This window comes from Caenorhabditis briggsae (genome assembly GCF_000004555.2).
Source record: "Caenorhabditis briggsae complete genome, chrIV, whole genome shotgun sequence".
NCBI classification, from domain to species: domain Eukaryota; kingdom Metazoa; phylum Nematoda; class Chromadorea; order Rhabditida; family Rhabditidae; genus Caenorhabditis; species Caenorhabditis briggsae.
Genome location: NC_013487.2, coordinates 12882638 through 12910572, shown reverse-complemented (window position 1 = coordinate 12910572; position 27935 = coordinate 12882638). Strand labels below are relative to the sequence as shown.

Sequence of the window (27935 nt, the reverse complement as noted above, 5' to 3'; positions counted from 1 at the left end):
CAAAGATCAATATTTCAGAAAATTCAGAAATTCAGAAATTCAGAAATTCAGAAATTCAGAAATTCAGAAATTCAGAAATTCAGAAATTCAGAAATTATTAATTTTTCTACAGTCCATCATTTTCATTTTTTTAGAATTCCTACTTTTTCTCAATTTTTGTGTGTTTGATGATCCTTTTTCTCCTCCAAAAAGGATCGAAAGATAATTTATTCAAATCGATCGCAAACAAAAAATCAAAAAATGTGCATTTTGAACATTTCGTCAGGCGGCATAATTTATGCAAGGAAATAATGGCATTAAATTTTTTTGTTTGTATGTCAAAAATGCAAAATAAAATATAAATATGACTCAGATTGAAATGTATGCCAGATTCCAAAAATCTAGAAGATCACTCTCAAAAGTTAGATTTTCAAAAGTTCTCTTGCTTCTTATTCTTCAAAGTTTGAAAAAATGGAAATCAAAGATCAATCTTTTTCCCCTATGAAAAAAAGACTCAAAAACCATAATTTGTAGAACCTGTTGTTGGATTATTCGAATTTTAAATTTGGGTCTTTCCGCATAATATTTTGTGTATAGATCCCCGAATTGTACATATTTTGGTTAAAGTTTGATCTTTTAAAAATTTATTTGAAGTTTGATCATGAAAAATTGGTTCCGGCGGAAATTCAAAAAATTTTCAGTAGTGACGTAGACAATTTTCATAGGAGCTTTAAAATTATTTCAATTCAAAAATCCTAACTTTTCCCCGAAATTGCTGAAATTTATATTTTTGAACCGGCCTGTTTGCCGCGCCTCCGGCGCTTCAAACATCTGGATAGTGCACCTTCGGCGCGATCGAACCTATTTATTGCACTGTTCGTCGCTCCGCTCTTCATTTTTTGATTTCTCTTTCCAAATAAATGAAGATGAACTTCATTTTTCGATTCCCATGTTTTTGAGCTTTTGGATCTCCGTTTCTAACTAGATTTTCTGAATTTCCGGTATTTCTATTCAGAAACTCAAAAACTCTCAAACTTCCATATTTAGATGTCTACTTTAAATACGAGAATTCATAAGTTTTGTAATTGTGAGAAGTTTTCGAAATTATGAACATCAAAACTTCAGAATTAAAAACATTCATGAATTCAAATTCCAAAAACTTGGAGATTCAGACTTGAAACTTTTGAATATTGAAAATTGAAGAGTTTTGGAACTGCCACATTTTTAATTAACTAATCTCTACATCTCAAATTGTCTAACTTTTACAATTTTTGAATTTAATTATTTCAGATTTTTCTTACTTTCAAATTTCTGAATATGTTTCTTTCTGAATTTAGACTTTGAAAAAAACAGCTCTGAAAAAAAGGACTAAAACTCGAATATTGGAAAATCAGAAACTCAGAAATTCAGAGAATGGACATTCAAAAATTCTAAAGTACTTAAGCAAGACTGTCGGAAACAGGGCCGCGGCCGGCCGCGACCGGCCGTGATTGAGGCCGTCGGTATGTTACCGTGGACCAATCAGTCCGTTCTGTCAAAAAAAACCCAGCCAGCCAAAAACTATCAGGACCCTAGGCCACCGATCCTACCTATTTCAGAAGTACCTAAACTAAAAAGACAGCCTTGTTCTTAAGTACTACATTTCGGTAATCAGAAACATAGAAGTTTGATAAGTTTGGTGATCAGAATCTCCGTGGACCGTCATGTCGTGGACCACGACGGTGCATACTGCTAATCTTGGATTAATCCTGCTTTTGTATTATTCACAAATAAAACAAGGGACAGTTACTTTCCTGCCAACCTAATACATAACATGGAGCTTTTTGGTTCTGCTTTTTTCTCAAGTGTTGATTTTCCCTTCTGAATGGAAACTGAAATTCTGTCCATAACACCCTCGGATCCACGTATCTAAGAGATTCCAGACAACTAGACGCTCTAGTTTCTCTGAAACCTCTCCTGACCTCTAATGCCAACATCTTCCACTTTTTGACATCCCCAAAACTTCTCTCCTCCACTCTAATTTTCCAAAAAATGCCGATTCACTACTCACTCCTCTTCCTCAAATGTTATCAGTCAGTCAAAACCTTTGTTTGGTCATTGGTGAGTTATTGCATTTGCTCTCTTTTTCTATAAATATTCCCATTTTGTTTCAAATCAAATTTTTCTGACTTTGAATTTACGTCAATACACAAATATAGTGAATCAGAAATAGATGCACATTGATAAAAAAATGTGTGCAGAATAAAATTTTGATCGCAAAAATCGGTTTTTGGTTGGACTAGAAAAATTGTTGGTTATTGAAAAAAAAAGCGATCGGGGATTAATCCCGGGGTTGGGAATAGGTTTTTGAGTTTTGGACAGAAAAAATGTTATTTAAAGGAATACAACATTTATAAAGAACATATTGAAGCATAATGTGGGTTTAGAAACAGATCTTAGGAAATCGGAAAATCTCTCTCAAATATTACTATTCGAATTTATGAGAAATACAAAAACCGTATTTTCCAGTTTATTTTCGTTTCGACCAATTTCAGGAGTCTGGAGCTCGGCGGTCCAGTTTTCGACCACTTTGAAAGTTTGGAGGGTGTGAAACAGACCTAGATTAAAACCTTTGCATTCACAGAATTTTTGAAAATTTTGAGTTTTTCTGATATTTGTCGATTTCTGAAAGACATCCCCTTTTGGCATGTTTTTTTACTGAAAACGGGAAAAAAATATGTCTTCCAGAAAGGCAAAAAGCTGAAAAACTAGGAATTTTCAAAAAGTACTGTGAGTGCAAAGTTTTTAATCTATGTCTGTTTTAAACCATCCAAAGCTTTCAAAGTGATCGAAAACTTGACAGCCGAGTTCAAGGCTCCTGAAAATAGCCAGAATGGCTAAAAATCAACTTAAAAACACGTGTTTGTATATTTTATTTAACTGTACTGTAGCATAAGGATTTAAAAAAACCCGTAATTTGAATAGTAATATCTGAACCAGCTTTTTCGATTTGACAATATTAGTACTGTAAACTTTAAAAATTGAAATTTCCAAAGCTGAAAAGATTTAATTGCAGTTGTTTAAAGGTTTTCCGAAAACCCTGAAATTTAATCATTTTGAAATATCTGCTGGTGTATTAGATTCTGCGTATCTGAATAGGAATGTCTGTTGCTAACTTTTGATAACCTTATTCTAGGGTATAATAAGACGCTCAATTATCTCGGTTCCTATGAGAGATATCAAAAAGTGGTCCACTGATAAATTATTTGTCGTAATATCACCAATATTTATTAGAGGACAGATTGCTGCTATATTTTACAGAAGCCGAGATAATTGAGCTAAAATGTACATATAAGTTGGGTTCTTATTAGAGGAAGTACGGTAGACGCCACCCACACACTTGAACTTTGAGCTCAATCATTTCGATACCTGTAGAAGATATCGAAAAAATGATCAATGGATAAATCATTCATCATATTATCAGAAATATTTTGTCAGTTGTCAAATTTGTGATATTTCTTATAGGAAACGAAATAATTGAGCTCGAAGTAGTATATATCCAGAATTTTTGATATCCGGAAAAAAAACATTTCCACATCCTGTCATTTTTTCCGATTCTTCCTTTGTTTCGAAATTTCTGAATCTCTTCTATTTCCCTCACATCCATAACAATAAACTGTGTTGAGTGAAACAGTTATATAATACGAGTAATCCCGCCTAAACCCGCGAACAAGTTTCTCTTTCTTCTATTGTTCTCTACTTTTCTCTTCGTCTCTCCATCTCTCACAATCCTCTGGAAACCCTCCTCATTATCTTCTTCTTTTTCCACACAAAATATTCTGATTTTTGCCTTTCAATTCTAATTCAATCCGTCTACACACTCTCACCTGATAATGTTTGATTATTAAAAATGAAAAGTGACGAGAGGGAAAAAGAGGTAAGAGAGAGGAAGAGAGAAGAGAGTGGTCAAACTAGTATGTTCCATTTCTTGATTGTTATATGTTTATGATCAGAATGCAAAAAAAGTCGAAGAATGTTTGGTGCCACTTGAAATTCTCCTTCCACTTGATTCGTGATTCTTGTAGACTGTAGTAGTCATTGTTCGCCAACTTTCTAAAGTTTTGAAATTATTTGAAAACAGCCTTATAAATAGTTTTTTTCTGCAATGTTTTTTTTTTGAATTTTATAATTGTCAAATTTGAGATTTAGATTTTTTTGAAAGTAATTTTCATAACACCTGCTTTCTGGGATTTACAAAAACCAGAAATACTGTATCTCTTCTGATGGCATACCCACCAAGTACTCGTTTTTTCTAGCCACTGTAGTTCACAGATATGCGTCTTTGAAATTTTTTTATTCTTAGAGCAATGGCTGTATCTTTTTTGTTCCAAACTTGATCATGAAATTTTTACAAGAATCAAAAATAGTCATGATTTTTGAAAACCTAGTTTTGATTTTACATATTGTTCCTTCCAATTTTTCTAGATCATTTTTCTTTTTTTCTCATTTTTTTAAATTTACAATTTCTTTGATATCGATCCACATAACAGCTTATTAAAGCAAAATCTGAAAAAAACGCGAAATTTTTCAGAAGTCGTTACGGTTACCGACGTCATCTTCCAACGTGGATGACGACAAACAAGAAAGGTGTCAGGAGCACAAAGCACTGTTGACGTCGTCTTCAAATTTTTCAGAATCAGAAACAAGTGAGTCTTAAAATTGTATTTTTGTGGGTGTGGCTTTTCAAAATGGCTCCAAAAGTTGTTTTTCTGTAAACGCTTCAATTTTTCAGTACTTTGACTTTGAGCTCAATTATCTCAGTTTCTATAAGAAATATCAAAATTTTGTCAACTGATAAAATGTTTATCATAATATTGACAATATTTTATTTGTCGACAAGTTTTTGATATCTCTTATGGGAACTGAGATAATTCAGTAGAAGCGTTCTATTAAAGCATTTACGGTTCTCTCTCTCTCTTTCTCTCTCTCTCTCTCTCTCCCTCTCCCTCTCTATCACTCATTATAGGTTTTGTGGTTTCGAAAAATGAATAGGTGAGAGAAGACAATGGAAAAGAGATTATCGAGGAAAATTGACATTCAAAACTTTATTTTATACTCTCTGGTATATACAGACGAACATGAAATTTGGTTTTTTTTTCTGTATGGATTTTTTTGACTAGAATTTTATTTTTCTAGAATTGTCATCAATAAAATTGGGTGTGTGAGGTGCGCCTTTTTTGATGACAGAAAAATACTTTTTAGAAGGAATTGAGGAAAAGCAAACTATAAGTTCTGCGAGGGGGGTGTGGTTGTGGGTCTTATCAGTTTTAACGCCCCTTACTACGTCCTTTCTGATGTCGTATATTTTCCGACTCGATGATTTCAGAACTCCGCCTTATAAGGTATTGACCTATATTGTTTCATAAAAATTAAAAATTCCCTACAGTTTCTAAAATTTGAAGGCATTTTTTGAGCAATGTTGTGGAGCAATGCGCAAGGTACTTATTTTGAAAATCTTTAGATTTTATGAAAAATGGGAACTATTTTATAATTGTTATCGCTGTATTTTTGTACCGGACAAAAATACCGTTTTCAGAGTTTTCCAGGGGAAAATAGTCAAATTTGGAGCCCTAAAAATGGATTCAAAGTTTTATGATTTGTCTGAAAATGCCAGGATTTACGAAACATACAACTATGTGAACTTTTGTAATTGACAACTTCCTCGCTTTTTTGTATTCGTACAAAAAACTTGTCAATTATCAAAATGAAGCTCTATTTCCGTTTAGAAAATTTGAAAAGTTTCATTTTAATTGAACGTTTCTAGGTTACTTTTTCAGGACTTCAAAGTTGAACTACCGTATTTTCGATAACAGAAGCCCACCTAATTTTGAGCTCATTTATCTCAATTCTTGTCAAAGATATGGAAAGTTGTTGACTAATAAATTATTTAACATAATATCACAAATATTTTATCAGTTAAAAACTTTTTGATATCTCTTATAAGAACCGAGATAATTGAGCTCAAAGTTTACATATAGAAAATACGGTATCTCTCAGACATGAGGAAAATCCGAAAATTCTCTACTTCCTAATATATTTTGAATGTCTGTCTATTTTATGTTTTTGAATGACATCTTCAAAAATTGTATTTCGAAAGTCAACAAAAACATGATTCATGTTGCTTCTTGCGAGTATAAAAATGTACGAACTCATTTTTTGAATTCATTGGATCTCAGAATTCAGTTGAGGTTCGAAACAATGAAGATTTCAAAATTTTGAAATTTGGTTCATTAATTTTTTGGAATGATAAACCATTTTTCGCAATTTTATAAGGCTGAAATCTATTGAGGCTCTTGGAACCAAAAAAATTTCTCAAAATTCGCAAAACTTTAATGACTCATAAATGTTTGGAACAAAAAACCAAACCTATGTTTATCACTAGTTTTGTTAATTGATTATCGACTTTTTCAATTATCAAAAATCAGTTGACTCTGTAACTTATAGTCAACTGATTGAGAAGTTTGCTCACCTGTCTATTTTTGGTTTCCCGCTTATCTTCGAAATGTTGCTGAACAGTAGGCGTCGTATAGGTTAACGATTTTCATTTTCTTCTTGATCATTCCAAAAATGTCTTCCAAATCTTCTGACGATGACAAGATTAAAGGTACATTTTGAGAAATCGTAAAATCCAAGAATCCAGTAGTCTAGGGTGCCAGGGGATTATGAAGGGGATACCTACATTTTTCATTTTCCATTCATAATCTCTAACCCTATTTCTATTCCATCCCGCATTTTCCATTGTCTCCTCAAGGAATAGGATTAGATTTTTGGACTAGGAAGTGGGAATTCCCAAGTTTGTATTTTTATTATTTTGGAGTTCATCGAAAATTCCTGATTTGAAACTTGCAGTTTTGAATAACGTAAAACCTATAATTGAGCCAATTTATCTCGGTTGCTGTCGAAGATATCAAAAAGTTATCAACTGATAAATTGTTTATCATGACAGCACCAATATTTAATTAGTGGGCACTTTTTTTATATCTTGAATAGAAACCGAGATAATTGAGCTCTAACTTGACAGTCTGGGAGCCCTTCTATTACAGGTTTTACGGTAATCATCGAGGTTCAGATATTCTGAAAATTTGAAATCTTAAAGATTTTAAAAATTGCGAAATTTAAAATTTGAGAAAAATACAATTATATTAATTTCCGGCGTTCTGAATCTCAAAATCTTTTTCAAAATTTCAGAATTTTTAGAGTTTCGATGTTTCGAAATTCCAAATTCTGTGAGTTCCGAGTTTTTGCGATTTTTCCAAATATTGGAAATTCTGATATTTCTAAGGATTTGTTAAAAATTGAAAATTCCGAAATTTTGAAATCTCGAAAATCTAAAAATCCCTCTTCATATCGCTCCTCTGTAACTTATCCATCATGTTCTACGTTTTACTTTTCTCCTCTCACTTTTTTGTTTGTGAGACCCCCTTCTCGTTTTTTATATATTCGTCTACTTTCAATCCAATTATATCCTCCCCACCGTTTTCCGGTGTTCTCTGTTACTATGTGTTTTATGTGGTCGTATAATATCCTCATTTTTTGGGATGGGTCTATTTCTGTGAAATTTCGTTTCTTGAAACTATCCTCTTCGTGGGTTTAAGTTTTCTAGGCCGTTTTTTAAGTTTTCTAGGCCATCAAAAAAATGTTTTTTATAATTGTAGATTGAACATTTGAACCATTTTGTACTCCAAAAGTATAGTTTACATTTTTAAATCCACCGATTCAAGGACGGTGAATAAGAGTACAAAATGTTTTGAGATTATATTTTTCTCTCTTTTTGAAATTTGTAGGTCGCTCTCCCTCCCCCTCAACATCCAAGTCATAACATATGTATGCCTGTACATAACATTTTTTGAATATCGTCAGATGGTTTTTCAAAGTTCAAATGTTCTAAAAAGTTCGGTTTCATTTTGAAATAATAAAAAGTTTATAACACCTGCTAGTTTGAAAAATTGTGTTATTTGATTTTCGATTTTGGACCAGAACTTTTGAAGAAATGAAAATTAGTTTTTTTCTGATCTTTGTTGTTTTTTTAGAATTCTTCACGACGATTTTGAACCGAATTACAGCGATTCGGAGTTGTATAGTCAAAGACGCAGAGAAAGGAGAGCACTCTCGTTTCTCTGCGTCTCTCTATGAAATTTCAAATGATCATAACTTGTCTCAGAATTGGCATAAATGACTAATTTTTGATGTTTTTTTAAGAGAATTTTCTCAAATTTTAGAAAACTCAATAATGCTGAAACTGATACTTTCTGAAAATTATTAAAATCACATAAATTATATTTGAGTTAGAATTTCGACAACCTAGAGGTTTTTGTCACAAAATAAATATCTAGATGATCAAAAGACACAATTTTAAAAATCTTCAATTTGACACCAGAAAACATGAGACTAATTTCACCCTAAAACCTTCAATAGAAGGGCTCTCTAACTATTGACTTCGAGCCAATTTATCTCGGTACCTGTTAAAGGTATAAAAAAGTTGTCAACTAACAAATTGTTTAATGTTTAACATATCAGAAACATTTTATCAGTTAACACAATTTTGATATCTTTTACAGGAACCGAAGGGACCCTTCTATTACAGGTTTTACGGTAATTGAAAATCTACACAATTATCTTCATGGTCCTCTTGTTTCTAGTGTTTCAAACTTGAAATACCAAAACTCAAATATATCAATTTTCCCCTTCCATTTATAACTGAAAATCGTGCGTCAGACTCTTATCATCTGTCTAGCCTCTCCCTCTTCTTTCAAAATGGAATTTTTCGGGAATGCTTCTAATTGCCTTATCAGTCACCCACCACTCGATTCTTAAACTTTCAACGCGTTTCTATATTTGTATGTGCCTTGAACTGTCTAGTTTTATGGGCAGCTTCGAAAAATCGATTCTAGAACATCTCCTATTGTTTCGAAAGATTTTTAAAACATCTCTCTGAGCATCTCTTCAAAGATCCGTACCACTTTTTTCTGCTCCTTTCAAAAGTCACATTTTCTTCCCCCCTCTGTCCATCTGTCAGAATTCCTTAGCAACTCGGAAAACGGGCGTCCAACTAGAATTATGTATTTTTGCCAGTTCCCATTCTCAGCTTTTGTTTTTTTCCCGTTGCTTTTTTTGTGCATTGAAGCCGAAAAAAAGAAAAAAAGAAGAAAAAGAAAGAAGAGATCGGGACCAGAAAAAAGAGAGCGAAAGATCTCTTTTTTGACTTTTGAAGGTGATGAGGTCGATGACCTCATCGTTTTCAAGATTTAATATTTAATTTAAAAATTAAAAAAAATGTTTTTCAGTGTTCGGCGACAAACTGGAGTCTCAGGCTCTGCAAAAAGGCTGCGAGGAGGACATCGAAAAGCATTGTAGACGGTGTATTGGTGAGTTGTGACGGCCTAGGAATCGAATCCAGGGGTGTCCTAGAAACCCAACTAGTGATGGCCTAGAAGTCCAAATAGAGGCCTAGAATCCCTTGGCTCAGAATTACAAACAATAGAGATCTAGAATCCCAAAAAATAGTGGCCTAGAATCCCGAATGAAAACTTAGAATCCCCAGGCCCAGAATCCCAAAACATAGTGTCCTAGAACCCCAGAGTGGCGGCCTTGAATCCCAAATAGAGGCTTAGAATCCCAAAAAATAGTTGCCTAGAATCCCAAAACATAGTGGCCTACAATACCAAATAGAAGCTTAGAATACCTAGCCCCAGAATCCCAAAAATAGTGGCCTAGAAACCCAAATGGTGATGACCTAGGAACCCAATTATTGGTGGCCTAGAAACCCAAATGGAGGCCTAGAATCCCGAAAATTGTGACCTAGAATCCCAAATGGAGGCCTAGAAACCTAAATAATGGTAGTCTAGAATCTGGATTAGAGGCACATAATCCCTCGGCCTAAAATCCCAAAACATAGTAACCTAGAATTCCAAAAAATAGTGCTGTAGATTTCCGGAGCTAGGAGCAAGGCTGAGAAAAATCTCGGCCGCCCGCGGACACGGCCAGCCGTGGCCCTAGAACCTCAAAGTGGTCCAGAATCCCAAAAAGTGCCTAGATTGTTTAAAAATACACCCAGAACCCAAAACTCCCCCCGAAATGACCTGGTTTAGAATTTCGAAACCTTCTAGAATTTCAAAAGTTCTCAAGTTTTCTAAAGGGCCAAAAATTGAAAAGTTTTCGCTATTGGTGGCCCAAAATATTTCCTAGTCCCCATTCAAAAAAAAATTTTCCAGGCTACCCGACAATGCGAACGATGAACAAGCTGAAGAAATATGGAATGTACACACTATTCTTCATGTTCATTTTTCTGGTGGTCTTTCAGTTTTCAGAGGATGTGTAAGTTCATTAAAATTCGAGAAAAATAGTGTTTTATAGTTTTGGAACATTTTTCAGACGGCAACCTGCATATCCAGTGTTCAAGAGGTCTGAAACAAATCAGACGAATCGGATGATCATTGTGGTGACGCCGACGTACAAACGGATGACCAGAATTGCGGATATGTTACGGTATGTACAATGTGTTTGGCACTATTCAAACAAGAAGCTTTCAGAATGGCAAACACCCTGTCCCATGTCAAAGACCTCCATTGGATTGTGATAGAAGACGGAAACAAAACGATCCCGGCTGTTCAAGACATTCTGGATCGAACTGGCCTACCGTATACCTATCAAGCACACAAGACAGCGCTTGGATACCCAAGAAGAGGGTGGTATCAACGGACAATGGCTCTGAAATTGATTAGATCAAATACGTCACAGATTCTGGGACAGGATCATCAGGAAGGAGTCGTCTATTTCGGAGACGATGATAATTCGTATGACATTCGATTATTCACGGATTATATTAGGAATGTGAAGACACTTGGAATCTGGGCAGTCGGTAAGAATGGAAATTTCAGTGTAGTGCTTTTCCTATATGAATTTTCTAGGCCACCATGGTAAATGTCCTATAAAAGAGCAGGCATGGCCCGGTGTGTTTCTCTTGGTCATTTTAACGTGGTCGCCTGATTTTCGCAAGTTGGCTTTTTAGGTCACCACATTAAAATGAACTAGAAACGTCCTGTCATGCCCTGGTGTGTTTTCTAGGCCATTGAAGTGGTAACCCAACTTGCAAAAAATTAGGACACCACGTTAAATTGACCTAAAAACACACTACGGCTTGTAAGGTCATTTCTTGGCCTTTTTTTAATGGTGGCCTAGAAAACCCAACTTGCAAAAGTTAGGCCACCACTTCAAAATTACCTTAAAACACACCTGAGCCGTGTCAGACCATTTCTAAGCCATTTTACCATGGTGGCCTAGTAAACTGAATTAGCGAAAGCTAGGCCACCACTTCAAAACCGAGCACATTTTGGCATTTTTCGAATAGACACACAGGGAAATTGAACCTGCTTGCTTAATCCAAAAATGTCTTCCAGGTCTCGTCGGTGGTACTGTAGTTGAGGCGCCCAAAGTGGTCGACGGAAAAGTCACTGCATTCAACGTGAAATGGAACCCAAAACGTCGTTTCGCAGTTGATATGGCTGGATTTGCAGTTAATCTTAAGGTGGTTCTAAACTCTGATGCCGTATTCGGAACATCCTGTAAACGAGGCGGTGGTGCTCCAGAGACATGTCTTCTGGAAGATATGGGACTGGAAAGAGAAGATATCGAACCATTTGGTTATGAGAAAACGGTAAGTGAATGGAACATCTGGATTCACATATTTATTTTTAAAATTCAATTTTTTTCAGAAAGACCGCGAAATCTTTGTTTGGCACACAAAAACGAGCACTCCAAACATTGTTCAATCCAAGAAGAACCAAACAAAACCAGTTCCACCGCCGGATACATTTGGCTATTTTGTTGAAGTGTAGATCGAATTTTTTAATCATATTTCCTGAATCCCCATTCCCATTGTCTTTTTCAAAACGGGTGTACCACCTCCTCAACCGTGTAATTTTCCATTTCCTAGACGCTTCCAAAAAATACATCTTCTTCTGTTTCGGGTTTATTCTTCTTTTTATGTGCTTCTTGTTCTCTCTTGCGTTTCTATGTCAATTTTCGGTTTTTTTTTCTTAATGATTTTTTGAATGTCAGTTTTATAAACTGTTTTATGATTGTGATGGATGTGAATCAACAGCAGAGAAAAAGTGAAGGAATTCAGAATTTTCGAAAAAAAATTCTATTGGAATTTTCATTTGGCATTGGTGCATTCTAGGAATCATCTTTTTTCTACACTTTCAGTAACATCTATGTACTATCACTTTCTAAGTATTTGTCATGCACTTATCGAACAGCTGGTTCCAGTCAAAAGAGTTAACCCTCTCTCTAAAAAACATTCCTTGCATGAGTATTCTTGAGTATGGTACAATTGTTTTCTCCCCCGTCCTCAAGGAGCAAATCAAGCTTCTTGAAGGCATTTTTTAATGTACAGCGAATGTAATATGGGTGGCGTCTTAGATGATTATGATGAAACGGGACAATGAATAGGTTATGGGCAATTGCAATTTCCCGGGAAACTAGAGCTTTATACATAAAAACTAGATCGGATAGAAGTCGACGGTACTCTAAGAATTCTAAATTGTGATCACGGAGACAATCAAAGTAGGATATATAGGGATAGTTGAACTTCTTGTAATATCGGAACAGGAATGACTTTTGGACGCCTTCAAGAAGCTTGATTTGCTCCTTGAGGACGGGGGAGAAAACAATTGTACCATACTCAAGAATGGGGCGAATGTAGATGACAAAACATTTTAAGAAAATATCCATTTTAGACCGGCGGAGAACATTAAAGAAAATGTTAATTCGTTGGTGTGCTTTCCGGAGTGTGGTAGCGAAGTGGTCAGAGAAGGTCAGTGACGAATTGAGAATGACTCCCAAATCACGAATCCTCTGAACAGTTGACAATCTCTCGTCGTTAATTGAAAAATGATTGTTAGTGTTATTAAGACTTCTTTTATGAGAGAAAGAGATAGCTTCACATTTAGTGGGTGCAACACTCATTTGTCATGTATACCACCAGTTCTCCAGTTTTTCCAGATCACTTTCAATATGCATTGGGTTAGTAGAAAATAGTTTCAAGTCATCAGCATAGAGTAGAAAGTTGGAAGAAAAGTTATCTTCTATGTCGTTAATGAAAATGAGAAACAGAAGCGGTCCGAGAACTGAGCCTTGAGGAACACCCGAAAGGACTTCCGTCTCTCTGGACAGCTTGCCATTCACGATTACTCGTTGTGTTCTGCCAATGAGAAAAGAGGAAAGTCAATTGTGCATTTTAGAGACTATGCCATAAGATGTTAGTTTAAGCATGAGCTTTTTAAAGGAAACAGTATCGAAAGCTTTTTTGAAATCAATGTACACACTATGCGTTGTATTTTTGGAAACGTGATTATTGAGCAAGAATGCTTGATAAGAAAGCAACTGGGATTGTGTTCCTCGGTTGGAACGGAATCCAAATTGGCAGTTAGTAAGAAGATTGTTGTCGTCAAGAAAAGAGATAAGGTGTTTGTGAATAATCTTCTCCATTAGCTTGCCGACAGATGATGTTAGTGAAATAGGTTTGGGTCAGTCTTGGTTCCTTTTTTGTGGAGTGGCCTAACTATAGCGGTTTTCCAACTTGGAGGAACACATGCAGTACGATAAGATTTTCGAAAGATTATTGATAGAGGAATAGATATTAGAAAGATTATTGATAGAGGAATAGATATATATGGTAGCAGTACACGTTTTCTTAAGGAAAATTGCGGGAAGCTTGTCGGGGTGGTGTTAACTTTAGGGGCTAGTTTGCCGAGCATTAGTTCAAGCAAGCATGGGTCAAATTCGGGGTAGCTTATTTGTGATTTCTATAGTTTCCGTTTCTTCAGTACGAAGCAGAGATTTGAGCTGGTTAGATATGAGTTTGTATTCAGAAGAATTTACTTCTTTCCGCCATATGATAAGCTTTCGTTTCTGCAGTTTTCGGGCATGCAAGGAATGTTTTTTAGAGAGAGGGTTAACTCTTTTGACTGGAACCAGCTGTTCGATAAGTGCATGACAAATACTTAGAAAGTGATAGTACATAGATGTTACTGAAAGTGTAGAAAAAAGATGATTCCTAGAATGCACCAATGCCAAATGAAAATTCCAATAGAATTTTTTTTCGAAAATTCTGAATTCCTTCACTTTTTCTCTGCTGTTGATTCACATCCATCACAATCATAAAACAGTTTATAAAACTGACATTCAAAAAATCATTAAGAAAAAAAAAACCGAAAATTGACATAGAAACGCAAGAGAGAACAAGAAGCACATAAAAAGAAGAATAAACCCGAAACAGAAGAAGATATATTTTTTGGAAGCGTCTAGGAAATGGAAAATTACACGGTTGAGGAGGTGGTACACCCGTTTTGAAAAAGACAATGGGAATGGGGATTCAGGAAATATGATTAAAAAATTCGATCTACACTTCAACAAAATAGCCAAATGTATCCGGCGGTGGAACTGGTTTTGTTTGGTTCTTCTTGGATTGAACAATGTTTGGAGTGCTCGTTTTTGTGTGCCAAACAAAGATTTCGCGGTCTTTCTGAAAAAAATTGAATTTTAAAAATAAATATGTGAATCCAGATGTTCCATTCACTTACCGTTTTCTCATAACCAAATGGTTCGATATCTTCTCTTTCCAGTCCCATATCTTCCAGAAGACATGTCTCTGGAGCACCACCGCCTCGTTTACAGGATGTTCCGAATACGGCATCAGAGTTTAGAACCACCTTAAGATTAACTGCAAATCCAGCCATATCAACTGCGAAACGACGTTTTGGGTTCCATTTCACGTTGAATGCAGTGACTTTTCCGTCGACCACTTTGGGCGCCTCAACTACAGTACCACCGACGAGACCTGGAAGACATTTTTGGATTAAGCAAGCAGGTTCAATTTCCCTGTGTGTCTATTCGAAAAATGCCAAAATGTGCTCGGTTTTGAAGTGGTGGCCTAGCTTTCGCTAATTCAGTTTACTAGATTAAAAAATTCGATCTACACTTCAACAAAATAGCCAAATGTATCCGGCGGTGGAACTGGTTTTGTTTGGTTCTTCTTGGATTGAACAATGTTTGGAGTGCTCGTTTTTGTGTGCCAAACAAAGATTTCGCGGTCTTTCTGAAAAAAATTGAATTTTAAAAATAAATATGTGAATCCAGATGTTCCATTCACCTCTCCCTCGCATCCAAACGGTTCGATATCCTCTCTTTCTAGACCCAAATCATCCAAAAAAAACGTCTCAGGAGATCCTTTTCCACGTTGCAAGAAGTTCCAAAAACAGCTGTCGAGTTGAGGATCACTTTCAGATTGACTGCATATCCAGCCATGTCAACTGCGAATTTCCGAGTAGGATGCCATATAACGTTATATCCAGTGACAGTTCCATTTGTGACTTTTGGTGCTTCCACGAGGACGTCGTACATTAGTCCTGAAAATGGGATGTGAGGAATACAATGGCCTAATTTTCTCAATATGGTTTTTCTCGGCGACCATATGTAGTTGATGGTCCACAAATTGTCTGATATTCACCTCGTGTGTTTTTTAGGTCTTTCTAACATAGTGTCCTAACATTTGCCAGTGGAGTTCTCTAGGCGACAATGGTAAACGTCCTAGTATGGACTTGATATTCACCTAGTATATTTTCTAGACCATTTACCATGGTGGNCTGGAAAAATCATTTGGGGAAGTAGGTCATAATGTTAGAATGGTCTAAGCAAGCTGACCTGTAATTCTCACCTACTGGCCACATTCCCAGCTTCTTCACATGCCTGATATAATCCGTAATAAATCGATATCATACGAATTATCATCATCTCCAAAAATAGTACTCTTTCTGTATGCTCCGATCCAGCATTTCTTCCCAATAGACCTAATGACCTCAAAGCCATCGTCCGTTGATACCACCCTCTCTTCGGATATCNTACAGCTGTCTTATGCGCCATATAGATATACGGTAGATTGGTTCGCTTCAGGATTTTCACGATAGCAGGCACAATTTGGGGCCCGTCTTCTATCACTATCCAGTGAAGATCTTTGACATGGGCCAGGGTGTTGGCCATTCTGGAAAATTTTGAGGGGGGTTGGAAAGCTCTAGAAATCTCTGAAAAGTCTTTACCGTAACAAATCAGGAATTCTGGTGAGTCGTTTGTAAGTGGGTGTCACCACAATTATCATTGGTTGTTTTGTGGGAAGACTGCAAAAGTACTACTGTAGTTTTTTTGGAAAATCCTACTTGGCACTTACAGGTACAGAAAACAAACTGCTGTCACAAACAATATAAACAAAAGTACATAAAACCCATTTTCTAGAATTTTTTTTAATTTTGATTTTTCTGAAAATTAGAGAATACAAAAAAACAATTCCAGGTAGCTCACCATCCAGATTCGTCATTTCAGCTTCAGTTTTAGGAAGCCACGAATTAGATATATGAATAAAATTTAATTTGATTTTCAAAATTTTTCACGGGAACTAGGAATTTGGGTTTTTCAGACCATGACCTAGATATCTACCGTATTAATAATTGAAGCTTATTGCCTGCACTTTAAGCTCAATTGTCTCGCTTCCTATGAGAGATATCAATACTTTGTCAACTGATAAATTATTTATCATAATATCACTAACATTTTATCAGTTGACAGATTTTTGACATCTCTAATAGGAGTCGAGATAATTAAGTTCAAAGTGTAGAGGTTCTACTGAGCACTAGAGCATAGCTTTGACCTTAAATACAATGGCCTAGACTTTCTTGTGGTCTAGAACTCCAAAATAGCCGAAAATCCTGAGCGGGACAACTTCGATAGAGCGCGTTTGATACAGTCCGAGTTAGGTGGAGCGCACTTTCCACATATTCATCGAACGGAGGGCTTTAACATTTTGTTAGAGTTCATTTGCCCCAAATGCATTTTTTTTGAAAAATTCTCGAATTGCTGTACTTTAGGCCCATGCAGCAAATTATCAATAGAGCATACTTGTAATTCATGACCTTGTAATTCTGGACCTTGTAATCTCCTCTGATGATCTTCCTCTTTCTAATGTCGCCGTCGAGCCTCCACTGCTTAACTCTGACCACTTTGCCGTCAAGTTCCACATTCTTCCTACCACTCTCACTCCTCTATCTCCATCCATATCTCGCCCTCGTTTATGGTTCAAGAAATGCAATTTGCGCTCCCTCAACTCCGATCTCGCCACCATCGACTGGGACCTCTCATTTAGTACTTTGCCTTCTCCTTCCGAAAAATTCACTAAATTTATTGATATTCTTTCCACACTTATTCGTAATCATACTCCTCTGCTTCCTCCACCCAAATCCAAAACCTTTTCTCTACCATTTCGAAAGCTTAAACGGGCAAGGCACCTCTACTCCAAGCTTCTTAAAACTCCAACTACGGCTCCCAGGAAAATTCTCCATGTTCGAACTCGTATCAAATTTCTCATTCGAACAATCAATAAGAAAATGGTAAGTGACGAATTCCGAATACTCTCAGCCCCACACTGTCGTGCTGTCCGCGCCTCATCAAAAGTAGAATTAGATCTTCACCTAAAGTCCCACCTCTTTCTGCTAATTGCTGTCTTATAACTTCTGAACACGAAAAATCCACCCTTTTCACCAAAACATTCTCTTCTAATTATAATCATCTCACTTCATCCGCATCCATCACTCCCGCAATAAGTCATCAGTATCTTCCTTTTTCTGGCTCTGACCTTGAAATCTTCGATCCCTGGATAATCGAGAAGCTTCTTCGCAAACTCCCGCCTCGTTGTGGCTATTCTCCCCATTCGGCCAATTACTTTATCATTAAAAAATGCGCCACTCATTACCTTTATCGATTATCTTCTCTGACTCACTCTCCACATCACATGTACCCGACTCTTGGAAACACGCAGTAGTCGTTCCCATACCAAAAAAGGGTTCTCCTTCATCGCCCGAAAACTATCGCCCCATTTCGCTTACTGACCCATTCGCTCGAATTTTCGAACGATTGGTATGTGATCGCATCAAATGGGAATTCCTCCATCAATTCAGTAGTCTTCAACATGGTTTTCTCTCCTACAGATCCTGCACCACCTCTCTAGTTCAATCTGTCTCGAATTATAAAACTACTCTTTTGAAATATAATACCCTAGACGTCGTCTTTTTCGATTTCCGCAAAGCCTTCGACCAGGTACATCATCAACTTCTCATCCAGAACCTTGCTAGCTTTGGAGTCCCTAAATCTTACGTAGCTTGGTTCTCCTCGTTTCTCTCTGGTCGAACGTTCTCTGTCAAAATCTATTATTTTATTGGACCCCCTTCCTCTGTCATTCCCTCTGGTGTTCCTCAAGGATCAGTCTCCGGTCCCTTACTATTTCTCATCTTCATCAATGATCTGCTCTTAGAACTTGAACAAATCCCCTCTCTTCACCTTGCCGCCTTTGCTGATGATATCAAATTGTATTCTCATGACCCAATCGCCCTTCAAACTGGTATCAACATGGTTGTAAATTGGGCTACCGCCAACCATCTCCCTCTTGCCCACTCTAAAACTGCCCTTCTTCGCCTAGGTTCCCATAATTCTTCCCATCCTCTCAATATTGCGGGTATCGCTCTTACTCCCTCCTCCTCCGTCCGGGACTTGGGACTCATTACTGATTCCTCTCTCAAATTCTCTGCTCACATCAACAAAATCACATCTTTAGCTCTTCTCCGTTCCAAACAACTCTTAAAGTCATTTAGATCTAATTCACCAAAATTCTACATTCATCTGTTCAAATGTTATGTTCTCCCGATTCTTGAATATTGTTCTGTAGTTTATTCCCCTCCGCCTTCTTCTCGCCTTGCTCTAAAACTAGAATATCCCTTAAGATTTTTCTCTAAGTGTATTTTCCAGCGTTGTAATATCCAGTACAGTTCCTTTTCTGATCGTCTCTCTATCCTCAATATGTTCTCCATTCGACATCGTAGGCTAAAAGCTCAACTAATTCTTCTCTATAAATTTTTAAATGGCTCTGCTTACTTTCCTAACCTAAATGGACATGTCAAATACTCCTCCTCCCCTCGTCGCCCTATGAACTTAATTATTGTTCAGTCCTACTCCTCTGACTATTTTTCTCCAATTGTTCCCCTGTGGAACGCAATCACTTCCCAAGTTACCCGATTTCTCCTACCTTCCGAGTTTGAATCCTTAATTTCTTCCAGTATTACCCGTTATTGATATATTTGCTCCCCTATTTTTCTTTTTCTACCGGTTACATCTTTCCTGTGTCAAATATCTAAATTATCCCATTTCCCCTCCCCTACTCAGATCGGCCTCGTGAGGGGCATTTTTCTGATTGTGAGATTAAAATGATGACAAATCTCATATAAGTTTCCACACATTTCCTCTTTTGTTTAATTTTTTTTTGTTGTGACCTCTTCAAAAAAAATTCCTTCTTTTATTTGACGTGGCAGAAATGAGCAGGCGATATAGATTTTCACTGTTTTTCGGCCAGCTTTCCAATGTGGCCTAACTTCCCAAAAGAACGGTTTTCTCTTCCAGGATTGTTCAACACTCGAAAGCTGAACAATCCCCGTTTAGTCCCTCTTTATGTAGGTCTCATTGTGTTTCTTTGTCTTATTGCACTCCATCATTCTACATACATGTAAGATGTGCAGGTACAGTAATTTGAAAGTAACTGAGAAGTTTCAGAAAAGGAACACTCATGGTTGAGTCATCGGAGTCTGTAATGGTCATCGTAGTGACGCCCACCTACAAAAGATACACTAGAGTACCGGATATGATAAGGTAAGTAACTCAAAACATGATTTTCAATTTCCCTGGGTCGACTTACCGTAAAACCTCTGATATAAGGGCTCCCAGACTGTCAACCTTGAGCTCAATTATCTGGGTTCCTTTGAAAGATATCAATAAAAATTTCCAACTGACAAATCACTTCTGATATTATGATAAACAGTTGATCAGTTGACACCTTTTCATATCATTAACAGGAACCGAGATAAATTATTTAGTTTATTCTAAACTTTATTCTGGAACTTTTAGAATGGCTAACACCCTGGCTCATGTGAAAAATCTCTACTGGATCGTAATTGAAGACGGAAACAAGACATCTCAAGCTGTTAAGGATATTCTTGACGGAACGGGACTACAGTACACCTACATGGCTTATCCGACAGCTAAAGGATTTCCGAAAAAAGGATGGTATCAACGGACGATGGCTTTGAGATTCATTCGATCCAATACAGAGCAGATTGTGGGACCGAGTAAAAATGGTGTCGTCTATTTTGGAGATGATGATAATTCGTATGATATTCGACTATTTACGGATTATATTATGAATGTGAAGAAGCTGGGGATATGGGCAGTTGGTGAGAATTTTTTGGTCAAGATTTTTTCGATTTTTGACATTTCAAGCAGTGTGTGATTTTCGTTATGTTCGAACGAAAAATAGTCTAACATGCACCTTGTGTGTTTTCTAGGCCATTTTAACGTGATGGCCTAACTTTGCAGGTTGAGTTTTATAAGTTATCAAGGTGAGTTGTCTAGGAATGGCCTGATACTCACCTGATGCAGTTTCTTAAATATCTTACCATAGTGGCCAAACTTTTGCAAGCAAAGTTTTCTAGGCCAGTGTTGTATGGCCTAGAAGTTGCCTGAAATATATCTGGAGTGTTTTGTGGGACATTTTAACATGGTAGCGTACTACCTTTACAAAGATTTCTAGGCCACCAATTTCTATATTCAGAAAATTCGTCTGAAAACTGTGAGAACCAATTTTTGAAGTTTTGCGAAATTTCGTTCGGAAATTTTTCGAAAAAGAAGCACTGATCTGAAAGCTTCTAATTTCCAGGTTACTGTGGTGGTAGTCCAGTGGAGGCACCAAATGTGACTGATGGAAAAGTGCCTTCATTCAATGTTCAGTGGAGCCCAAAACGAGTATTTGCGGTTGATATGGCTGGATTTGCAGTCAATCTAAAAGTGGTTCTCAACTCGGATGCCGAATTCGGAACATTTTGTAAACGAGGAACGGGCGCCCCGGAGACATGTCTTCTCGAAGATATGGGGTTGGATAGAACTGATATAGAGCCGTTTGGATGGGAGGGAAAGGTAAGGTCATCTGGATTTTCAGAAGAATATATATGGAGAATTTCAGGAGGGTCAACGAAAAATCTACGCATGGCACACAAAAACCCAACCGCCATACATCAAGGGAAAACTGGAAACATTTGGTTATCAAGTGGAAATTGAGTAGACCTAGTTATCAGTTATCATCAGTTTTGTTTTTTTTTTGTTCAAAAATAAATTTATTTTATTCAAAAAGAGATCAAAATGAAAATAAATATTTCTTGTTTTTTCATCTGCTCGGCAGTTGCTCAGCCCTTGCTTTTGTAATAATTCCAATATTTTTCGAAGAGTTCGGAACTGGTTGCCGGTTCAGAAGACCTGTAAGTTTAACTAAATTAAACAAAAAAATGTTGGATGCGTCATTTCGAAAGCCTACCAGTTTCATAAATAGATCTACCGATGAACTGTGACAGCGGATACTGGTCTAATCCGCCGAGACCACCGTATGGAGAGTAGATTGAAGACGTTCCAAGACCGCTGAGACCAGAGGCGCCTGGAAAATGAAATGGTACAGATTCATGTAGCACACCTAACTTTAAAGCATAGCTAGAAAACTAATGTAGCTAGAGAAATGTTATTAACCAGCCAGCTGGTGCGCCTTCGGCGCGATATTATTTAGTTTTTTACTTTTCACATTTTCTAAAGCACTTTGAGAAAATTTGAAATTACTTACAAGTCCCACAAGACAATGCACATGTCTGCCGCATTACCATCGCATTTGTAGCACATTGACCTGAAATTACAGTAATCCTAATTTTTAAACTACAAGAGAAAACTCCCAAACTCACCAGTACTGGCCCAAACCGAACACTGTGGATTCGTATCCATACACGCTCCATTCCCGTACATTCCACCGCCCATCATTGTCATCGGATTGGGACCACCGTATCTGCAAAGACTCCTGGATCTCATTGAAGGCAGTCCACGACAGTCGCGTTGACTTTCCGTGGGTGGATTTGTGGGAGAAGGTGAAGGAATCGGGAAATCAGGAGGTGGTGCGTTGGGAAGAATTCTGACAGGTTCCCCAAATTCAAAAAACTAAGGACCTTTTCACTCCAGAAATTTAGAAAAACTTACCCATATCCCATAAATGGTCCTCCATATGGCATACCGTATCCACCATAGCCTCCATATCCACCGTAACCTCCGTACCCACCATAGCCACCATACATACCATATTGGGCCAGACAAAGAGGAAGAAAGAGAATAGCTGGAAACTTTAATGGACTAGAAACCCAAAAAACATATTCAGTAAAACCTGAAATAGAAGGGCCCCACACTGTACAGAATGAGCTCTATTATCTCGGCGCCTATGCAAGATATAAAAAATATGTCAACTAATAAAATGTTTGCGATATTATGATAAACAATTTATCAGTTGACAGATTTTTGTTATCTTTTGTAGAAGTTGAGATAATATAGATCAATGCTGACAGGCCCTTCTATTACAGGTTTTACGGTTTATAGGCCACTCACCTAGTAATAACATCAGTCTTTTTAGTAAATAAGTTCAAAACCAAATATCCGGTCGTTGCCAGCCTTTTATACCTCCAACCGAAAATTCAAACTCGTTTTTCTTTTTTTTTTGGCTGACAGTTTTGTTTTTTAATCCCCTCGACATGTCATGTATTGGTTTCCTGCTATTCCACCCTCATATAATCTGTCCGGTTACCAAATGTACTAATGCCGGAGGAGCGAGAAAAAAACATTTTCCGAAGCAGATGTATGGTTTGTGGGTTAAATGATGATAGTGGAAATTTGTACGCCCGGAATCCAAAATTAAAAAATCCAAAATCCAGAGATTCAAGAATCCAATAATCCAAGAATTTTATTCCAAGCATTCGAAAATCTAAGAATCCAAAAATTAAGAATTCGAAAATTCGAGAATTCATAAAATCAAGAATTCAACAAATTCATTCAAGAAATTTTTAAAGAAAAGGTTTATCAAAGTCTTAAAATAAATAAACAGGATGAGAAGTGATTTTGCAAAAACAAGGACCAAAGTGGGCAAAAATTAACTATCCATTTTCTTCTCGTAGTTTCCAACAGTGACTCCTTCGACTGGTTTTGAGCAAACATCAAAGCTAGTTTTGAAACCAGAATTGAATTCCCAAAATTTTCCACAGAATTATCGACTTCACATGAGGAACATTTTTATCGTTCATGGTCTTGGCGGCCGCTGCATATAAACGATAATAAACAGTTCCTGATGAAGTGTTGAGAATGAGTGGCTGTGAAGTAACACTTGGTTTCAGATCAGTGAAATGGATAGCCTGAAAATAATTTTTCATGGTTCAAATCATCAGTTTTTCCTAGACTCGCCAGAAATTGCGGACAGATGGAAAAGGAATTTCCGTCCAAATATTTGACATCGAATTTTTGAAATTTCCGTTTCTGTTGAAAAGTGAATATTCAAACTTGAATGGATCAAACACTTTCATATCCGAATTAATCAGCGATTCTAGTAGAATTTCAGCTCTTCCTCCGATTCCATCGACAACTTGCAGTCCAAGACATGTTCCCACCAAGAACTTAATCATCACTCCAGTCCGAAATGCTTTTGACGGGTTACTAGATAGTTGATCCAAGGCCCGGGAGACGATTCGAAATGGCTGTTTTTCTTTTTCTAGGTTGTATTTATGAGATTGCATCATTACTTTCCAAATTGTTTCCTGTTAGAATTTCCAGGATTGCGACGAGGAAACATGTGCTTTTGTAATGCGTGAATGTTGCATCAGCCGACCTTCTCATGGCCAGAGCTTTCGGCATTCGTTCATCAATCCGTATGATTTCAAGATACTCAAAATCCATTTAATACAATACTCTCCATCTTCGCAAGTGTTCAGACAGACTTGGCTATCATAGCGAGATTTTCTGCTCATATGAGCAACGGTTCGTGAAAGTTGGTGGGCATATGACATTTCTTCCTTCAGAGCTTCCGATTCAGCAACCACTGTTAGTATCAACGCCCAGACTGTTTGAAATTGAAAAAAAACGCTAGACATTTGAGGAGGTACTGTATGACTCAACGCTTGTCCCACGTGTATTTGAACGACTTCTTCCTTCGTCGCTTCCTGAAATCACAATTCATATTTTCTGGAAAAGTCGGAAAAAAGGATTGGAAGTTTTCAGAATAATTTCAAAGAAAAAAAAATCACAGAATCATCAAGCAAAATTGAAAATCATATTTTGAAACATTTTCATGATGAAAACCTCTAAAGGACATTGGCGGGCTCGTAACTTTTTCAACAAAAAAGTCCCGCCCTTTGAGTATGTCAATACTGAAGATCAGTTTTTTATTCTAGGTTTTTTAAGTCTTTAAAAAAATAAACTGTAAGCTACAGTATTCAAAACATTTTTTTTCCGAAAATTGATTTTCTGAAAATTCGAAAATCGGAACCTTCATTATCGTTCCACTCATAGAAGCTCACACTATACGTTTACTTGGAGTTCACTTATCTCGGTTCCGAAGAGAGATATGAAAAATCTGTCAATAGATAAAATTTGTTTTGATAACATCACCAATTTTTTATCAGTTAACAACTTTTTGATGCCTTTAAAAAGAACCGAGATAATCGAGTTCGGACGTACGGGGTGGGCTTCTATGGATTAGAGAATTTACGGTATTTCTAATCAATCTTCTTCATTTATCGTTGTTGAAGATATCGAAAAAATCTAGGAGTTTTTTATGCTTTCGTCAAAACTACAGTAATCCGCTAGCGTTCTCACTATCAGAATACAGTATATAGAACCTAAAGCTGCAGCAGGGTTCTGTAGTCAGTACATTCAAAGACATTTAAAAACGATTCGAAACATGTCTAGATCGTTGTTATGGTCTGTGTAAATCATTACTAATAACATTCAACAAATTCCGTATGTAAGGATGTATGTCGCGTGACGGTTAGCCCATTCAAAGTTAATCGCTTGAGCTGAAACCTGGACAGGCGAATCAGAAATTTTTATTAGTTTAGGCCCGACCCTTTCTATTTTCGAAATTTCGATTTTGAAGTCTTGGGGGAGGAAATCCCACACACGTGTACGCCATTTCTTTTTACTGTGGCGACCCGTGGTGTAGCGGTTAACGCACTGTGCTTTTGCCCGCGCTACGCGTTTTCGAGCCAGATCGGTGACAACTTTTTTGGTTTTTTTTGTAGAGAGTTCAGAAATGAATATGAAAATATCTGACTGTTTTTTAATCAGTTTGAATGCTTTCACCGATATTCAAATCTTAAAAACTTTAGAATTTTAGAGTGTTTGAGTTTCCAAGTTTTGAATCTTCTAATTCAAATTTCTTGAGTTTCGAGATTTCCGGATCATCAGAAGAAATCAAAAAGGGAGAAATACAGGAATTTCGAACTATAGGAACTCTCAAAATCTCCAACATAGGAACTCTCTGAAGTTGAAAATCAAATAAGAACTGAAGTTTTTGAAATTAAGGTTTCAAACTGTGGACGTTTTGAATCCAAATCTCTGGCTTTACACCTCCTAATTCTGCCAACTTCTCGAAGTTCAAAAATTGAACACTTAAATATTCAAAACTTCAGAAGCTAGAGAATTTGGAAACTCTGAAACTTGAAAATTGGAAAAGTATGTAAGAGTTTTTGAAATCCTCAGTTCGAAAATAAAAGATTTCAGCAGTTTGTTTCAGTTCAGAAACTCGGATTTTTTTTAGAAACTCGGAAATTTTGAAATTTTCATCCGAGGTTCAATATCGAAAAAGAACTTTCGGATTCGCATATTTCTGAACTTTCAAATATAACACTTTTCACATTTTCAGTTTATAAATACCTAGGTTTCCGTTTTTCTGACTTCCACAGTTTTCAAATTTTTGAGTAATAATAATAATAATAATAATAATCATAATAATAATTTATTTGATTCAGGACTATCAGTCACTTATAAAATCAATGTGTTACAAATTAAACAAATGAGTTAGAAATTAGTATCTTTCATATTTTTCATAATCTCCTTCAATTTGAACTGTTCTCTTGGAAGAAAGACATATAAGGAAGTGAATGTCTTAATTTCGATTTCAACCATTCGAAACAATTCGTTTTCAGAGTAATTATGTTTGTATCCGGTATAACACATAAACTCCACATCATGAGAGTCTTCTGGCGAAGTGTAAAATTTCCTTTCGCTTGTATGGACCAAATCTATGAACCAACCATAAAAAGGATCATAATCGAATGAGTTAGTTATAGAAGATGCTGAAAGATGCATTTCTTTCAGGTTATATTTGCAGAACTAACAATTTTCGGATTCTGTCTGTACCTCCAGAAATAAGATGTCCATTTTCAGAAAGTCTTCAATTACAGAGAGTTCCAAACTGTGACGTCCGTATCTGAGATAACAATTTTAATTATATTTAACGGCTTCAGGTGTTGGGTATTTCTCTTCCGCAGCTCCGACTGTTCGTACCAGTATAATAACTGGGATATACTCACCGATGACAGTATTCGTCTATTTCTTTAGATTTTAGTGTATAAGGTTTCGTCATTTCAGCAGCAGGTCTTGTAGCCTTGAAAACACTTAATAAATCAATGAAATATTCTGTTGCATCTTCATCCGTCCCCTTTTCAAGGAGAAAGTCAGTAATTTTTGCTGAATACTCGGATGGGCGAGTTTGAAAAATGGAAAAATTCCGAGCATGATTGTGACTGGAGAATAGACAAATGAATCGGTAGAGACCAAGTTTTAGACAGATTGAGAGCCAGATTCATCTCCATTTGAAGCCGTGGAATGGGCGGGGCTGAAAATCAGCTAAAACTTTGAAAATTAAAAGGTAATAGCTCACCATTATATTTTTTCAAATATGAGCTGAGTTCATCTAATTTCGATTCCATTCTGTCTAATCTTTGTTGAATCGGATGCAAAGACTTATTTACAATTGATTTGAGAGTTGCTTGAAATTTCAGAGAATCGAGGAATTTGTCAAGAATGAGAGATGGATCAGAATCGTTATTCATGGTATATGAGTAATTGAGGTAACAGAAACAGCGATACGTTCCAATGAATGCAAAGGAAGGACGAATAGTACGAATGAAGTAAGCACGGAAAAAGGACAACAATAGGAGAAGAGAGATGAACGGAGAGCGAGACCCAGAGAAAAAGAAGTTCCGAACATAACTGTTGTTATTGGGGCATAGACAACATCATGCAATATCATAAAGATCATAGAATTTGAGACTCACATGGAATGACTCCCAAGTGTTACCCTTGAAAAAAATTGAGACCTATATAGTTGGAAAGAGCGTAAAAAGTTATTTTGGAATCCAAAAGGAATAGTTGATAAAAAATTTTTTGAAGAGTTATGGCCCAAAACGTACCAAAAAATAATTGGAGGCCCATAAAGAAATCAGTGGTCCAAAAAAATCGGAGTTACAATTAACTTAAAAACAAAACGTAATAAATATAAAAACAATGTAACACAAGAATGAATTTGAAACCGGAAAATAATTAATTGCAACTTCATTTTTTTGCACTTCCAATAAAGCCTAACTCGAAATTCTGTTCAAGCCGTTGATAAAATTAGGTTCTTCTAATAATGTTAAAAAAATAGTTTGGCTGTTTTCATCAAGTTTGACCATAGATATGCCCTATTACATGAAAAAATTCACTAAAAATTTGGATTTGGCTGTAATAATCGTAAATATTTCCATTTTTAGATCCTAACTCAAAATTCTGTTCAAGCCGTTGATAGAATTAGGTTCTTTTAATCATGTTAAAAAAAGAGTTTGGCTGTTTTCATCATGTTTGATCATAGATATGCCCTATTACATGTCAAAATTTTGATTTTTTCAAAGTTGCAATTTTAAGACATATTACGGCATTCGAAT

The 27935-nt window shown here is 36.5% G+C and overlaps 5 protein-coding genes across 5 annotated transcripts; 2 read left to right on the top strand and 3 right to left on the bottom strand.

The window, feature by feature from the left end:
• Positions 1–7389: 7389 nt before the first annotated feature.
• Positions 7390–11852, top strand: CBG08282 (the record flags this gene model as incomplete). Its single annotated transcript, XM_002634447.2, has 5 exons — positions 7390–7533; positions 10436–10503; positions 10548–10876; positions 11415–11671; positions 11730–11852. 5 exons carry the CDS (start codon positions 7390–7392, stop codon positions 11850–11852), a joined length of 921 nt encoding a protein of 306 aa, XP_002634493.2.
• Positions 11853–14419: 2567 nt separating this feature from the next.
• Positions 14420–16171, bottom strand: CBG08283 (the record flags this gene model as incomplete). The annotated part of the gene is made up of 5 exons (XM_002634448.2): positions 14420–14542; positions 14601–14857; positions 15234–15425; positions 15738–16057; positions 16113–16171. 5 exons carry the CDS (start codon positions 16169–16171, stop codon positions 14420–14422), a joined length of 951 nt encoding a protein of 316 aa, XP_002634494.2.
• A 3504-nt stretch (positions 16172–19675) lies between these two features.
• On the top strand, positions 19676–21223 carry CBG08285 (the record flags this gene model as incomplete). Its single annotated transcript, XM_002634449.1, has 4 exons — positions 19676–19758; positions 20014–20339; positions 20822–21078; positions 21125–21223. The coding sequence occupies 4 exons, from the start codon at positions 19676–19678 to the stop codon at positions 21221–21223; spliced, it is 765 nt and encodes a 254-aa protein (XP_002634495.1).
• Positions 21224–21325: 102 nt separating this feature from the next.
• Positions 21326–22268, bottom strand: CBG08286 (the record flags this gene model as incomplete). Its single annotated transcript, XM_045236079.1, has 5 exons — positions 21326–21414; positions 21473–21589; positions 21770–21829; positions 21885–21985; positions 22174–22268. The coding sequence occupies 5 exons, from the start codon at positions 22266–22268 to the stop codon at positions 21326–21328; spliced, it is 462 nt and encodes a 153-aa protein (XP_045093730.1).
• Positions 22269–23180: 912 nt separating this feature from the next.
• Positions 23181–27065, bottom strand: CBG26480 (the record flags this gene model as incomplete). The annotated part of the gene is made up of 6 exons (XM_045236078.1): positions 23181–23369; positions 23532–23768; positions 26134–26306; positions 26349–26440; positions 26544–26700; positions 26894–27065. The coding sequence occupies 6 exons, from the start codon at positions 27063–27065 to the stop codon at positions 23181–23183; spliced, it is 1020 nt and encodes a 339-aa protein (XP_045098776.1).
• Between the last annotated feature and the right edge of the window lie 870 nt (positions 27066–27935).